At 57.5% G+C, this 15020-nt stretch overlaps 5 protein-coding genes across 5 annotated transcripts; 1 reads left to right on the top strand and 4 right to left on the bottom strand.

Moving 5' to 3' along the window:
- Positions 1–1447: 1447 nt before the first annotated feature.
- IWZ02DRAFT_216858 (uncharacterized protein) lies at positions 1448–5180 on the bottom strand. Its single transcript, XM_066762761.1, has 2 exons — positions 2532–5180; positions 1448–2484 (listed from the first exon to the last, which is right to left on the bottom strand). Exons 1-2 carry the CDS (start codon positions 4965–4967, stop codon positions 1498–1500), a joined length of 3423 nt encoding a protein of 1140 aa, XP_066624837.1. The 5' UTR covers positions 4968–5180; the 3' UTR covers positions 1448–1497.
- Positions 5181–5394: 214 nt separating this feature from the next.
- IWZ02DRAFT_373753 (putative diphthamide synthesis protein-domain-containing protein) lies at positions 5395–7119 on the bottom strand (the record flags this gene model as incomplete). The annotated part of the gene is made up of 1 exon (XM_066764721.1): positions 5395–7119. The coding sequence occupies one exon, from the start codon at positions 7117–7119 to the stop codon at positions 5395–5397; it is 1725 nt and encodes a 574-aa protein (XP_066624836.1).
- Positions 7120–8093: 974 nt separating this feature from the next.
- IWZ02DRAFT_489238 (phosphoglycerate mutase) lies at positions 8094–9220 on the bottom strand (the record flags this gene model as incomplete). The annotated part of the gene is made up of 3 exons (XM_066769544.1): positions 8094–8341; positions 8580–9099; positions 9170–9220. The coding sequence occupies 3 exons, from the start codon at positions 9218–9220 to the stop codon at positions 8094–8096; spliced, it is 819 nt and encodes a 272-aa protein (XP_066624835.1).
- Positions 9221–10344: 1124 nt separating this feature from the next.
- On the top strand, positions 10345–12940 carry IWZ02DRAFT_216842 (lysophospholipase catalytic domain-containing protein). The gene is made up of 3 exons (XM_066762760.1): positions 10345–10599; positions 10663–12200; positions 12249–12940. The coding sequence occupies exons 1-3, from the start codon at positions 10536–10538 to the stop codon at positions 12636–12638; spliced, it is 1992 nt and encodes a 663-aa protein (XP_066624834.1). The 5' UTR covers positions 10345–10535; the 3' UTR covers positions 12639–12940.
- A 348-nt stretch (positions 12941–13288) lies between these two features.
- Positions 13289–14903, bottom strand: IWZ02DRAFT_216816 (FAD dependent oxidoreductase). Its single transcript, XM_066762759.1, has 5 exons — positions 14765–14903; positions 14630–14713; positions 14512–14571; positions 14220–14458; positions 13289–14140 (listed from the first exon to the last, which is right to left on the bottom strand). Exons 1-5 carry the CDS (start codon positions 14868–14870, stop codon positions 13328–13330), a joined length of 1302 nt encoding a protein of 433 aa, XP_066624833.1. The 5' UTR covers positions 14871–14903; the 3' UTR covers positions 13289–13327.
- Positions 14904–15020: the final 117 nt, after the last annotated feature.

Raw genomic sequence — 15020 nt, 5'->3', positions numbered from 1 at the left:
TTGAGTTAGCTCCGGCACAGCACGCGAGCCAGGCATAAAATGGTCGTCGAGGCCTCATCCCAACCTTTCCTCTTCAACGCACCCACCGCTCGATGGCGCGTTCAATCCACGCCACAGCAAAGCCCAGGTTGTCGCCTTCAATGGTGACAGACGTAGCCTGAGCGAGCTGCTCGAGCTTGACGCACTCTGACGCGTCAAACCCAGTGTTGCTCGACGTCTGGCCTTCGGCATCACGCTTAACATCAGCCGACGGCGGCCTCTACAGACGACAGGCCAATTGCCTTTTACGGTAAGCTCCTCATCTCTTGCGCTCTTTACTGACAGGCCATGAGGTCCAGCAGCAGTTTTCCGCTCACCTCGGCGCCGTCTGCCCGGGTAGACAAGCTTTTGGGCTCGCACTTCACCTTCACTGGCCCTGTACATCAACCGACCTAACTCGTTACTCTCTGGAGCAGTACTTTTAATCACTTCCCCAGTAGAAGCATTCCGTCTCTTGACATTTCATTGGTGTTAAGCGCTCACCCCTAACCACGACGTCCGTGGGAGGGATAAAATGCGCACCCTTTCCCCCCTTCTGCCATAACTCCCGTTCAAGCTGGCAGCCAGTCAATTTCACCTAGCTAACATCCCTCTTACTGTGCCATATCAGAAATCCAGCAACTTTTCTTCCCGGCGCGCTGCGGTGTGCCTTTTTTTGTGATGTGATGTGTAATGCGCGCCACGGGATTCAAAAAGTGGCATGGTGCGCTAGTCGAGATTAGCTGAGCATGCTAACGTTTTTGGGTGCGGCGGGGATCTTCATAGAGAGGCTGAATGAATGCTCCTTAATACCGCCATGGGAGGTACCACGCTACCTACGAGACAACGAGTGCTCCCCGTCAGCGTCAGATAGCATAAACGACTACTCCTCAGTCCCGCACAGCGCCTAAGCACGAATGCTCCACATCTAGGACGTGCAATCGAATCGAATACTCCCCATCCCCATCCAGCTACTTACAAGACCACGGATGCTCTCTATCCTCCTACACTGTACCCAGGACACGAATGCTCCCGAGGAAAGCCCATGCGCCGTAGAAGAGAAACAAATATAGGTGGACACACGCGGACGGCTGCTCCCCATGATAGTCCGGGCAGTAGAGCAGGTAAGAGGTGCCGGTGTACGAATGCTCCGAGGCGCGTCACATAGCAAAGCAGATGACCAAAAAGAACAGCAGTGTGAAAGGATGATGAAAAGAGTAAATGATGACGTCCATTCATAGATGCACTACTGTAGCTAGCTTCCCTTTAATTGACTTGCCTTCGATTCCCACCCATTCCCTTTCCATCTACCAGTCCAGTCAGCTAGCGAGCCTGCTTGCTTGCCTACGTAAGTGCTATACTTTTCTCCTACTGTCATAAATCCCTATCCCCATCCCTATTCCATCACCATAACGCAGCCTGCACCCATAGAATAGACTGATGATTGACCTCCCAAATGAGCGAAAGTTCTCTCTGCGCTCACGCCTCCACACTGACCAGCTCAGCACTGGACCCACTACCAGAGATGACGGGGCTCTCATCCTCGTCGACGTCGTCTTCGTCCGGCGCCTCATCGTCGGCGCTCGAGTGCGGCTCGCCGTCCGTCTCCGTGTCGTCGTCAGCGTCGTCTTCGTCCTCGTCTCCGCCCTCGTTGCTGACGCTGCCGGCTGCCGAGTGATGGTGGTGATGGGAGGACGAGGCGGCAGTGGTGGCAGGAGGTACCATGACGCCGCCGCCTTCGGCCGCGCCCGCGACGTGCACGTGTGCATGGGCATGGGATGAGGACATGCTGCCGCTGGTGCCAGCAAACACCGCAACGCCGCCCGGCGCAACCGTCTCGGTCGTCGCGCTCTGCGGCTCCAGCGGCTGCTGCGCCGACGAAGCATGCGGCGCTGCGTCGAGCGACGGCAGCGAGCGCCGCGGCACCTGGCCTACCGTCGCGTAGTCCATGTTGGACAGCATCTGCATGACGGCGTCGCGGATCTCGTCGGGCGTCGACTCCTTATGCATCGTCGTCGTATTGGCAGCCGCCGCAGCAGCTGCGCGGGCGGCGCCCATAGCAGAGCTCTCAGCGTATGTGGCGGCGCCCGTCGAGTCGAGGACGTCAGGAGACGTCATGCTCTCGATTTGCGGTAGGATGAAGCGATGGCGGGCGCCTTCGTCCGCGACTTCAATGTGCTCGGTCCTATTCAAGTCGTCTCGCCATTCGGAAGGGAGAGACGAGCCCACGTCGAAGAGGTTGCTGAAGAATTGGCCAACGGATTCGGCGGCTTCATCTGCGCGGACCAAGGCTTCTGCTTCCATCCTCCGCAGCGCTTCTTCCTCCATCTTCTTCTTGACAGCGGCCGCCCGTTCCGCATCACGCTGGCAAAGCTTCTTCACTGCGGGCAACAAAGCGCATGTGGGACAGTGATAGTGCGTTGAGCAGTACGCGCACTTGCACGGGGGATTGCTATCCAGACAGCCCTATTCAATATTAGATGAATCCTTTTTTCAACTCATTAAACACTTACATCGCAAACAACCACACGGCAGGCCGAGCACTCCCTCATGGCCGCATTGCACCTGGGCCGGCAATCTCCCACCGGCCGCAGCTGTTGGCAAAAGTAAGCGCCACAGCCCCGCCACTGCACCGGGTGCCGTGGTGAGCCAGGTAAGGGCAGCATCCGCCTCGCGCGCTCCCTCTCCTGCGACTTTGCCGCTAGCGAGTGGGCATCACGAGACTTGCCCCACGGCGACGACGAGCGCGACGGTCGATTGTCCGACGCACTAAGGGCACGCGGACGAATCGACGGTTCCGAGTGACCAAGCGACGATGTGGAGTTGGCTAGCGCCGACTCTTCCGCGTTTATGTTGCCAAAAATCCAGTGGTTGCTCAAGTTTTGCTGCTGCTCGGCTCCCGATGACGAGGCGAACGAATCAGACGAACCCGTCACGGCCATGGGACTCGACTGGAGGGCGCGCTGTTCCGGCGGCACGAATGGCGGAATGTGCAGGTCGGCGCTGGACGACGCCTTGGTTGCCGGGGCGTAGGATCGAATGTGTTCCCGCTCAACGTGAAGTTCGCGGTAACCGCACTTGCGAACCTTGAGCGCCCGAAAGTCGTGCTCCTTGCACAGCGGCCTCTTGCAAGCCTTGCACTGGACCCTCCAACGAAAAGTCCGGTAGCAGTCTTGGCAGAGACTTCGCGGGCAGGACGATGCTTGCAAGTCCAAGCTCTCCTGCATCAAGTACGGCACAATGTCGACTTGTTCGCCGAGAACGTGCTCGTAGAGCGATGCATTCTTCATTTCCCGAATCATGTCTGGCGATCGAAAGATGGAAGTGAAGTCGGGATCCTCATACTGCTGTCCCTTGGGTAAAGGCGTCGCGCGTATCCTGTCGGCCCCTCTACCACCAACCCCAGGACCTAAGACGACGATTCCGCCACCTCCAGAAAAGACCGGCTCCACGCAGCACCAGTGCATGTTGAGCTTGGGCGGAGTGGAGATGGTGGTAATGGTCAACGGGTTAGCAGTGACGACGGCAATCTCGTCAGAGTCAGACGCGTCGTCATCCGAGGTGGATTCGCTCATGAGGTTGGGCGACCTGGTGGCACCTGGAGCCCACCAAAACCGATCATGTTTTCTGCTTCTCTCCTCGCCGCCGGCGCCATTCTGGATGCTGTTTGAAGGTGAGTGAGTTGGTGATGTGGTGCCAATGTTGACCTGGCCGAATGCCTGCGTCGTGAAGTCTCGATTCGTCCGTCTCCGCTTGCGGGGAATGGGTCTGTTGAAAGCGCAACTGGCGCACAGCGTCTTGCGGCAGCCCATGCAGTGCATTCGAATGCTGCACTGCTCGCACCGCTCCAGAATGGGATCGTTGCACTGATCGCATTTGATGTCCTCGACAAACAGTTTGTGGCTCTTGCGGAGATGGGCTGGTGTGTCCTTGCCTTCTCCCTTGAACGGCCCGCCGACCGTGCCCAGTGGCTCGCCGTCCTGACCCGTCTCCATGTCTTCCCAAAGCCGTCCGTCCGAATGGTTCGAGGGCGTCTTTGAGCCCGGTCCAATCCTGTTGCCGGAGCGCCAGAGCCGGTCAAAGGGAACCCAAACCTCGTTGGTCCCGGGAGCAGCACGGCCAGAGTAGTAGTCCTTTCTCCGGAAACAGCGGCCGCCCGGCGTCGTGCACCACATTGTGTCTGTCCAGATGCCCAGCTGGTGGCATATTTCGATGAGCTGGTGGGTAGGCTCCGAGTCCGAATCTCGCCGTATCAGTGACGACGGCAGATATGGCCGCCGGCGGTGGTGCCTGCAGCGGTACGTGTACAGACTCTTCAATGCCAACTCGCTTGTATTCGCCCACGGGCTCGCCGAGTGGACATACGGCTCCAAAAAGGGCACGAGGTGATACTTTATCGAGACGTTTTTGCACCCGCGGACGCTGAGGTGTTGCAGCGTTTGGACCCTTGGCTCAAGCACGCGCGAGACGAGCCTGACGCCGGAAACGGTGGTGTTGCAGAGGTCGAGGCTTGTCAAGCGGGTGCCAAACGGCACGACGACTTGGATGAGCAGCGAGTCGAGGGCATACTGTTTGGCGTTCCGCGCCTGGCTGTCGGCTGGGTCGCCATCAAGCTGGTTGATTCCGAGGGCGGGCTGGGGTCCTCGGAAGCTGACGGTTCTCCAGGCGAGCGGATATGATGCCAAAAAGGCGCGGAGGTGACTGGAGGTGTGGTAGAGGTCGAGCAGCGATCGGGTGGGGAGCTGAGCGAGGAGGCTCTCAACGATGGTCGGGTGGGTGGTGAGGACCCTTTCAAAGCGGCTTAGCGACGGCGGCGCCGTTGTGATGGCAGAGGTCGACATGGTGGAAGAGTTTTCATCGCTCTCGCAGGCGTCGGGCTTCGCAGCGACGAGTGTGGCGTTGTGGGGGTGTCGGAGGACATCTGACGGCGTGACTTGGACAGAGGCCATGCCGGAGCCGTCTGGGCTTGGAGGTGGTGTTGCGTCTCTCGGCAAGCGAGGCGGTCGGTCGGGCTGCTGACGGAGGGTGAGGCAGGTCAGGCAAGGGTCGGGATCGGGATCGGGGCAGTCGAAGGGCAGTCGGGAGGAGAAAAGGTTGAGAGAGTGGAGTGGTGGTTGTCGAGAGCGAACAGGTGTGTGCTGGCTCGGCGAGGATGTGCCCCGACGACATGGACACAGGGCGCGCGACGGGAGATGATGGCTCCAATGCGCCAAGTTCAAGTTAGCGATGGATGGCGGCTCTCACCCTCAACCCTCAACACTGAGACGCCGAATTCACACTGCACCGCGTGCTCAAAACTTTGTTTGGTTGGGGCTCAGGTCAGGTTAGGGTTTCAGCGCCGTTTGGATGTCTGGTGGCTGTCGTTCAGTCCAGTCTCTACCTAACCTCCCGAGCCGCCCCATCGCCATCCCCAACCCCGTGAGTGTAACCTCGCGCTATGCCGCTCCGCCCTTCCTCCATGACAGCTCCACGTCGCCCCGACTCGTCGTCGTCGTCGTCGTCGTCGTCGTACTGGTCAAAGTCGCTGCCCAGGCCCTGCCATGTGCGCTGGCTGCGCAGAAACTCGGCCCCCGGAGATGCCACGCCGCCAATCTGTGCGACATCGCCATTTGCACGCTTGATAAGCTGCGTGAAGGCATTGATCGCCGTCGCATCACTCCGTCCACCACGGTGTCCGGCCGCCGTTGCTGTTGTCTGCATCGGCCGTGCGTGCGAGACGTAGCGTCCGCTGCGCAGGTCGAACTCGGGCGGCGCCGACTCTTCCTCAGACGACCCATTGCCGTTTTCGTCATCCACCTCTGCTGCTTGCGCTGAGCCCTCCTTATAGTCTCTGGCTTCTTTCAGGACCGCCTCAAAGTCGCCCGTCCACTCGCCAGTCCAAACCCGCTCCTCGTCGCTCTTGAGCGCCAGCTGCAGCTCAAACGGCGTGATGATGGGCTTCCAAAATTCCTTGCTTTCTATCAGGCTGCTTTCCCAGCATCCAATCACCACCCACCCGCCAACCTCGGAAAAGTTGGCCACCTTGGCTGCGTTAATCTTGCCCACTACGAAAGTGTAGCTCTTTTTATCTGCCTCGGCGATGATTCGCTTGACGTGCTCTACAACGTGGAGGTAATTCTTGACCGACAGCGTGTTTATAAGAATGCCAAAAACTGGGACAGTCGACAAGCGCGTGAGGAGTGCATATCGCCGACGAAGCGTTTGCGCTGATGTTGCCAGAAGGGCTTGAGGCGGTGTCGAAATGTCGGCAGTGGTTGGATAAATGTGAATTGCCGCCACCCGTGATGACAAGGTGAGGAGCAGTGCCGTGGGCGGATCCGAGATGTGGAATAGTTGGTACTCCCTCAGTGCCTGCGAATCGTCCTTGACCTCTGGTGGCACCGTCCTATTCGGCAATGGCGCAGACGGGTCATGTATAATGTCAGTCAGAAAGACGTGAGCATAACCTTTTCCTTGCAGCCGCCTGTGCAGCTCGGGCAGATAGCTCGAGTAGGGGATATCTGCCATCAACACGACCTTTCGTTGTTTGTCGGGATAAGTCTGCTCAAAGCACGCCACGACAGGATCCAGCTCGAGCGGCCGCGTCGTAAAGACGTAGATAACGGGCAAGCGAGCAGTGGGCGACAGACACGACCGTCCATAATGCACCACGACATCAGCGTCGACATGCTCGGCCGCAATCTCATCAACGCAACATGCGCCGTACGAAGTGTCACCCAGAATATACAACTGCTCTTCCTCGTCCCCCTGCTGTGCGCTCTTGTCCGCCTTGCCCTCCTCCAACCGCACCCCATCCAAGCGCGGCGCGACCTCGTCGCCATCCTCACTCGCCCTCGCCCGCGCCGCCGCCAAACCTCTCCTCAGACCCTCATACACGCGCGGCGCATCGACCAGCATGCCATCTGGAAACTGCAGCGCGACGCGCTTCCAGCGGCCGGCGCGTATCTCGCGCACCGTGCGCTCCACCTCATACACGGCGCCCAGCTGCGCGTCTGATATGCGGCCGACGGAGGCGGGCTCGATGGGCTCGGTGGGGTCTTCGAAAATGCGCGTGTCGGGCGTTGAGAGTACCGGCGCCACGGCCGGAGCAGCCGCCGTCATTGTGCAATGCTATGCTAGGCAGCGAAGGCGCGCGGCGGGCTGCGGATGTCGTCGTTTTCTTCGTCGTCGGTGCGGATGCGAGTGGAAGCGCAGTGAGGTAGGTGGAGGCAATGGTTCTGCGCGCGTGGATCGTACTCGTATTTGATGCGTACAGCGTTTAGGGAGCGAAAGAGACGGGTGTATTAGGCAGCGAGCGCGAGCAGTGATTCGTATGCGTAGAGTCTAAATTGGAAGAGCGAGGGTGAGAAGAAGGTCCTGGCGAGCAGAAATCGTGCAAGTCGGACGACAGCGGGGCGGCGGCACAAAAAATGGTGCGCGAGTCATTTTCATCGCGAATCCTGGTGCCCACGCACCCCGCTATCCGAATGAGTCTGCGTGGTCAGAGCGTCGAACCATCCGCAGCCGGACAGGTGCAAGCGTTGCCCGTCGACATGCCATGTTACGAAATTTTGAAAGGACTCGAGGGTGAGTCTTGTTTAGTCGTCTGGTTCCAGTGCAGAGAACACTTCTGGAGACTTGCACGTTTTTAACGAGTGGAGGACGGTCTGAACCATTCCATCAGTCATCGTCAACACGGAGCATTTGATTGGATGCATTTTTCAGAATAGTCGTCGCATCCATCTTGTGGAACTCAGAGCTGTGCTGCAAGTCATTTATATGATTGCAACGAAAGCCTTTAGAAATTATTCCTGGAGAGCAAAGCATGTGAGATTTTGGCGAGATGTACGAATGCTTCTGGGGGAGACACCAGAAAGTCTGTCACAGTGCAAGAAAATTGAATGCTCCAACTAATCTAACCCAAGCCCCGTCTGTGATTCTGGATTCTCCAGGAATGGTATCTAGGTCTTCTCTCTCCTTTCAAAGTCTAGCTCTGGTCTACCCTTCTAAAGAACCAATTGAGCTGTCCAACCCACCAATTGTCTATCCGTCTATGCCTCTCACTTTGTCGCCCCTCCGTGATCTCCATCCATCCTTTAAATGTTCGACTTGGCTGCCTCGACTCCGACATCCTTGGCGGCAGGGCCAGAAGCTGTGTCCTTGCCCGTGCCCGCGGTGCCACCGTTCGCGGCCGTATCTTTGTAGCTGTCACAGTTGGCACGCTTGGCGTCTGCGGAGTGGCCGCGGCGCTCAAGCGACTCGGGCGTCTCGACGAAGGAGGCCTCGGCGCCGGAGGAGGTGTCGAAGGTGTAGGTGCGCCACTCGGTGTTCTTCCAGCCGGTGCCTGTTGTCGACGCAGTTAGTCAAATACTTGGCAGGTCTCCGCATGGGAAGATTCAAGAGGAGTGATTGCAGGGGGTGTTTCGCGCAGCCATGATATTCAGCGCGAGGCTAGAAATGAGATGGACCATGTGGGATGAGGGATGCCGAGGCGAAGCGGCGGGAAGGAGCAAATGTCAAACTCATGCAGCTCTCCAGCGCTTCGCTTCTTGTCACGGCCGGCGCATAATGATCAGACATACCCTTGAACTGGTCAAAGTCGTCCCAATCGCTGGTCAAGAAGTGGAGATAGCCGCCGTGCGTAACGACAACGATCTCGACATCATCATCATCATCATCATCATCATCATTACCGCTGCTGGAAGCTAGCTCGCGCAGGAACTGCCTCGCATCGCGCGCGCGCGCCTCGATGGCGGCGCTTTCCGGCGCCCATCTGCCCTTTTTGCTATTCCATCCCTCTTCCACGCGGCTTAGGTCTACGGGCTGACCGGCAAATTCGCGCGCAACCTCTGCGGGATCGCTTCCCGTGTCGCAGGGCAGATCACTCGTCTCCTGGAGCTCGGGCAGAGCGATGACCTTGAGATGCTTCTGCTCAATCACGGGGGAGAAGGCGAGGAGCGCAGTGTAGATGGTGCGCTTGATGGGAGAAGCAACAACGTGCGAGACTCGGGCGTGGTACGGGAAAGTGTCTCGAAGGGCGAAGCACTGGTTCTTGCCATTGTCGGTCAGGAGAGGGTCCGGCAAGGAGTGGTTGTCTGGAGTCTGCAAGCCGAGCCGCGCCAACGGCTCTATGTCAGTGGGCGAACGGTCTAAAGGGCGGGGGGAGGACTACGAGATTATGGAAGCCCTCGGCGTGCCGGACACAATGAATCTTGGGGGCCATGGTTGACAGTAGGATAAGAAGTTACTGGTCGCGTCTATAGGAATAGCGAGAGACGAACGAGGGTCAGATTCAAGGACGAGTTAAAGACATGCAGAGATGGATTGATGACGATGTCGGCGGGAACCGAAAGTGGGCTCCATGTGGTGGGGTCCGCGTCGGTGGCACGCAAAGACGGCGTGTAGGTAATGGCTCGACGTGAGTCAGTTGCACGGCGAAAGGTCCGCCAACACCACCATGGACTCGGGTATTGAGGCTCTATCACGATTCAGCAATCCAATGAGGCCGAACTGCCAAGTTTGGATGCATCCTCGAACTGCGGTCCAATCTTGTGGCGGGACCAGCGGGTTCTAGCAGCGTCTGTGCATGGGATAGTTTAGAATGGTCCAGATCGATCGGATGAGATATCAGAGACGGAACGAACGAAAAGCACAAGTTCCAGGCAGCAAAATCCTGGAAACGCGGGATCCAAACAGCCGTCATGACGTGTGCGGTGTGTTGGTCATGGCTTGCCCACGCAGCCGCTGTTTGGGAATCGGGAGGCGAATGTAGAGAATACTGCACAGGTACGGAAGCATCCGCAGGCGACGTTGTTTTTTCGAAATTGTGCAAGGGATTTACAGGACCTGGGATCCCCCTTGTTGTCAGTTGGAGCCACGCGCAAGACACAAGACGGACAGCGACAGCCGAAGTGACGGCGACGCAAAGGACGGAAGAGGTGCATGTGGTCAGGCAAGCGAGATGGAATACGTGGATCGACGACCAGGGGCGGCGACGAGGGCGATGACGATGTGCAAAAAGAGGAGCTGGAGGGCTACATGGACCTACTGTACCTAGGATGAGGCGGGAGAGCCGCAGCGTGCGCCCGCCACCATGTGGAGCTACATACATGGGCGTAGGGCTGGCACAATCGCTGAGCTGGTGATACACTTTTTTTTTTTTTTTTTTTTTTTTTTTGTTTTTTTCCTTCTTTGTCGCGCCAAAGGCGTCTCTATCCGGGACCGTGGCGTGCGGGCGATAATAATCCTGCTGCGGCCTGCCCGAGGTGTGCTGCCGCTCATGTGTGTGTGCATGGTGGTATGTATAGGAACTGATGTCATCCGCCCGTCCATCCGGTGTTCCGCTCCAGTCTGGTCCCTCGTTGCCCTTCGCTTGGATTGGATTGTGATTGGGATTGTGACGTGCCCGTTTTCGCTCCCAGCCATTCCCTGCACCCGCTACAAAGAATCACCTGTCGCCGCTCCCTACAAGTCTCGCCCTTTCGCTGTCGTCTGCAAATGTGCGCGACAGTCGGCTTTGTGCTCTCACCCAGAAAATCATGAAGCTTCAGACATCCGTAGCCACCCTGGCTGGCCTGACAGGCCTAGTCTCGCACGCGTCAGGTAAGCATCCAGAAACTAACTCAATTGCAATCCATCATCCATCAACACTAACACGCTTGTCAGCCGGTGTCGTTGCGCTTCCTCGCGATCCAAGTTCAGAGGAAGCTGCTGCCCTCGCACTTGCCCCCGCTTTGCACAAGCGTGGCTCTCCTGATGCTCCCAACGGCTACACTCCTTCCAGGGTCGACTGCCCGTCGTCAAGACCACAACTCAGAAACGCCCTCGCCCTGTCCCAGGAAGAGACGTCATGGCTCAAGTCCAGGCGCAATGCCACCATCCCAGCCATGCGCGACCTCTTGGGCCGCCTGAGCATTACTGGCTTTGACTCGAATTCTTACTTCAACAATCACGCCAGCAATGACTCTGCTCTCCCAAACATTGCCGTTGCCGTGTCTGGTGGAGGCTACCGTGCCATGTTGAACGGAGCTGGTGCCGTTGCAGCCTACGACAGCAGGACTGAAAATTCCACCGCCAAGGGCCATTTGGGAGGTCTGTTGCAGTCGTCCACCTATCTCGCTGGCCTCTCGGGAGGAGGTTGGTTGGTAGGCAGCTTGTATACCAACAATTTTACTTCGGTGCAAGCGATTGTCAACACGTCGCCAGAATACTCTGGATCCCTGTGGCAGCTTGAAAATTCCATTTTCGAGGGCCCAGATACCGGCGGCTTCCAAATTCTCGACACGGCGCAGTACTACAACAATCTCTACGACTCGGTCCAAGCCAAGGGCGATGCTGGATTTGATACTACTCTCACAGACTACTGGGGACGCGCTTTATCTTTCCAGCTCGTGAACGCCTCCAACGGTGGTCCGGCCTACACCTTTTCCTCCATTCAGGACGACACCACCTTCAAGCAAGGCAATGCGCCTATGCCTATTTTGGTCGCCGACGAGCGAAACCCAGGCGAGACCATCATTTCTAGCAACGCGACCAACTTCGAGTTTACACCATGGGAAATGGGCTCATACGACCCGACCGTCTTTGGCTTCGTCCCTCTCCGCTACATTGGTTCCAACTTCAGTGCTGGGTCTCTTCCGAACAACGAGTCCTGCATTCGTGGATTCGACAATGCCGCCTTTGTCATGGGCACTTCGTCTTCGCTCTTCAACCAGTTCCTCCTCCAGATCAACTCGACGAGTGGTGTCCCGGACGCGCTCAAGAGTGTCTTGACCAGCGTGCTCGAAAGGGTCGGCCAGAATGAAGAGGACATTGCTTCGTGGGAGCCGAACCCGTTCTTTGGCTGGAACAATGCCACAAACCCCAACGCGGCTGACAAGCAACTCACTCTCGTCGATGGAGGCGAGGATCTCCAAAACATTCCCCTTACGCCTTTGGTTCAGCCCCTCCGCAACGTGGATGTCATCTTTGCTGTAGATTCGTCCGCGGACACTTCTGACCCTGGCGCCAACTGGCCGAACGGCACGGCGCTTGTCGCGACATACGAAAGGTCCCTGAACGCCTCTCAGGCCAACGGAACCATCTTTCCCAGCATCCCAGACCAGAATACGTTTGTCAACCTGGGCCTGAACAACAAGCCAACCATGTTTGGCTGCGACGCCGGCAACTTCTCTAGCAGCACTCCCATTGTCGTCTACGTGCCCGTAAGGACCCTTCCCCCCATCCCCAGTCCTCAGCTAACACAACCACAGAACTCCCCCTACGTCTTCAACAGCAACATCTCCACCTTCACCGACACCTACACCGTCGCACAGCGCAACGCCATGGTCGAAAACGGGTACAACGTGGCGACCATGGGCAACGGCACCGTCGACGCTGACTGGCCGGCCTGCGTCGGCTGCGCCATCATGTCGCGCAGCTGGAACCGCACCAACACGGCTGTCCCCGAAGTCTGCACCCAGTGCTTCGACCGCTACTGCTGGAACGGCACGCGCGCCTCCAACACCCCCGCCACCCCGTATCAGCCCCAGATGCGCCTCCAGGCCATCAATGTCAAGAGTGCCGGCTTTAAGCGCGCTCATGTTCCCGCTGCGGCTGCTCTTATTGGTGCCGTGGGTGTCACGGGCGCTTTACTGCTTTGATTTTCGCCTGGATTTACGATCTGGGTTCATCTCTTCTTTTCTTCTCTTCTTGGATGACGGGTTTAGGGTTTGGATGGTTTGGATGGCTTGGATATAGGACGGGGGTTTCATTTGGAGCCAGCATGGTTGGGCATCATTGGTGCTTCTTGTTCTCACGACCTTTCTCTCTCTTCCCTCTCTAAATTTTAGGTACGGAGCATATTTTTGCATGGACGTATGCAGCAGCAAAAACCTTGGCTTGCGCATCTTGGCGATCCTGGTGGGCATTGGCATTCTTTCATGCAGAGCATGCCGCATTTAGGCCTTCTTTGATGACTCTTCTTTTTTTATGATCTTGGGATTCTATATCTTCGGTTTGTTGTGTACTGTCAGGGGGGGTTTCTTTCATCTACTTTCAAATGGAGAGAAGATGTGAATTTTGGGAAAACGGGTGCTGGACTTTTGATTTCAGTGGGTTGCTCTGTTTCCTATCATTGCTGCGACTTGCCGATATTGCGTGCAGCTTCTGCTCAATGCGTGCGTGGTGTGGTGAGGGACCTTGCATGTTCCAAGCACTTCATTCATTTCAGCTGCTTCTCGCGATGCTATCTCCCAAGGGCCACGTCATGTAAGGGGCAGTAATGGGGTTGCGGGGGTGCAAGCGCTAGTAAGTTCTTCCAACCTATCTCTCTCAGAACCCATCTATCCACTCACAACTTACTCTTAGCCTCACCACCTCCCATACCCACCTCCCTCAAATCCTTCACCCTTTCCCCAGGCCTCGAATCATCATGGCCCCACTCCCTCTCTCTCAAACTCCACTCGCTCCTCAACCCCCTCGGCTTGCCCTCCAACGCATCAACAATATAGCTCCCCATCGTCGGCAGAAACTTGAACGCATGCCCGCTATCCCCTGTCGCAAGCAGCAACTGCGGGAAACTCGGGTGTCTATCAATCAAAAAATGGCGATCCGCCGTATCCGTACACCAGCAAATCGACGCCCCAACAATCTCACGCCCGCTAAACTGCGGCAGCACCGCATCAATGAGGCGACGCATGCCAGCCAGCGCCTCATTGGGGATGCCCTCGCCCGGATGCTCACTGGCATAGTACGGCAGCGAAAAGGCGAGCGGCTTGCCCGTGCGCTCGTCGACGGTGCGGCCCACGCGGTACTGGTAGCCCTGGAACTCGTTGCACAGCTTGATGCGGCGCGTCTCGGGGTCGGGCTCGAAGAAGAAGCCCAGCTCGCGATTGTCGACGACGGGGCAGCCGGCGAAGGCGGCGAGTTCGTCGTCCGAGCACTCGATGTGGCCGAGGGTCCAGCATTTGCTCCAGAGGTGCGGGGCGAGGAGGGAGGGGAGGAGGGCGGGCGACGCGGCGCCCGTGCAGAGGATGTAGTGTGAGGCGCTGTGGATGGCGCCCGAGGCGACTTTGATGCCGAGGAGGGAGCCGGATGGCGAGAGCGAGAGGCCTGTCATTTGGCCGGAGGGCCCGCCGATGAACTTGACGCCCAGTTTCATGGCCTAAGCGTAGGTCGTCAGGAAGAGTTGGATGGATGGTCTTGGGGACCGTCCGGGAGAAGGAGAATGAATGGTCACTTACCTCGCTGCCAACCCTCTCCAACGCCTTCCGCGCATGTGCCCATCCGGCTTGCGGGTTCCAGAACCCCTTCCAGTCCGCGATGCCCTTTGCCTTGGCCAGCTGGGGAACGTGCTTGACGATGCCGTCTTTTCCTTCGACGAATTCGACGCCTTTGGCTTGGTCCCGGTCAACTAGGTTTTGATATGCCTGCCGCAGGCGGCGAGCTGCTTCCGGGTCACCAGACGTCGTGACTAACCATCCTGTAGAGAGGTCAGTGATGAGTTTTGCAAAGCAATGATATGGTGAGACTTGCCCGTTTCGTGAAAGATTCCGTCAAACATGGGTTGACGCCATGCTTGTATGGCTTCAATGGCTGATGGCCGTGTTAGAATATTTCAGTCAAGTCTTCTTTCATGTTGGGCTTGACGAACCCATTTCCGAGTAAAGCTCTTCGTCGTATTCAGTCCGTATTATCTTGTTCAAATCATAGGCGGCAGAATCGACAGAAGGAAATGCTAGAATTTGGGTCAGGCGGTACATGTCGAGGTGGCGCAGATTAAACGTACGTCTCTTGTCCAAACAAGTAACATTCGTGTAGCCCCTCTTTGCCAATTCCAAGGCCGTCGAGGTGCCCCAAGTGCCGCTGCCAATGACAATGACCGACTCATTCATTTTCGGGAAACCAGGAGGCACGCTTGGGGATGTGGTTGCAAAGTGACGACAGGTTTTGTAGTTGGAACGGCAGGGAACGAAAGCGGGCCAGCCACGCGAGTAGTGACCCTTGTCGAGGCGGCGATTGGCTTTTCGCTTGCACCTTCCAGT

The sequence above is a fragment of the Phyllosticta citriasiana genome (genome assembly GCF_038021145.1).
Source record: "Phyllosticta citriasiana strain CBS 120426 chromosome Unknown IWZ02scaffold_4, whole genome shotgun sequence".
Lineage (NCBI taxonomy): Eukaryota > Fungi > Ascomycota > Dothideomycetes > Botryosphaeriales > Phyllostictaceae > Phyllosticta > Phyllosticta citriasiana.
Note: the sequence above shows the minus strand (reverse complement) of the source record. Positions and strands in the feature narration are given on the sequence as shown.

What these genes read in the sequence shown, in the direction of transcription:
- IWZ02DRAFT_216858 (XM_066762761.1), bottom strand. Translation starts at nt 4,967, where the DNA reads ATGGCCTCTGTCCAAGTCACGCCGTCAGATGTCCTCCGACACCCCCAC. An exon ending in GCCGTGTGGTTGTTTGCGAT is followed by an intron (nt 2,485 to 2,531) that starts GTAAGTGTTTAA and finishes AATATTGAATAG; the next exon opens with GGCTGTCTGGATAGCAATCC.
- IWZ02DRAFT_216842 (XM_066762760.1), top strand. Translation starts at nt 10,536, where the DNA reads ATGAAGCTTCAGACATCCGTAGCCACCCTGGCTGGCCTGACAGGCCTA. An exon ending in CCTAGTCTCGCACGCGTCAG is followed by an intron (nt 10,600 to 10,662) that starts GTAAGCATCCAG and finishes CACGCTTGTCAG; the next exon opens with CCGGTGTCGTTGCGCTTCCT. An exon ending in CCATTGTCGTCTACGTGCCC is followed by an intron (nt 12,201 to 12,248) that starts GTAAGGACCCTT and finishes ACACAACCACAG; the next exon opens with AACTCCCCCTACGTCTTCAA.
- IWZ02DRAFT_216816 (XM_066762759.1), bottom strand. Translation starts at nt 14,870, where the DNA reads ATGAATGAGTCGGTCATTGTCATTGGCAGCGGCACTTGGGGCACCTCG. An exon ending in TACTTGTTTGGACAAGAGAC is followed by an intron (nt 14,714 to 14,764) that starts GTACGTTTAATC and finishes CCCAAATTCTAG; the next exon opens with CATTTCCTTCTGTCGATTCT. An exon ending in AGAGCTTTACTCGGAAATGG is followed by an intron (nt 14,572 to 14,629) that starts GTTCGTCAAGCC and finishes CACGGCCATCAG; the next exon opens with CCATTGAAGCCATACAAGCA.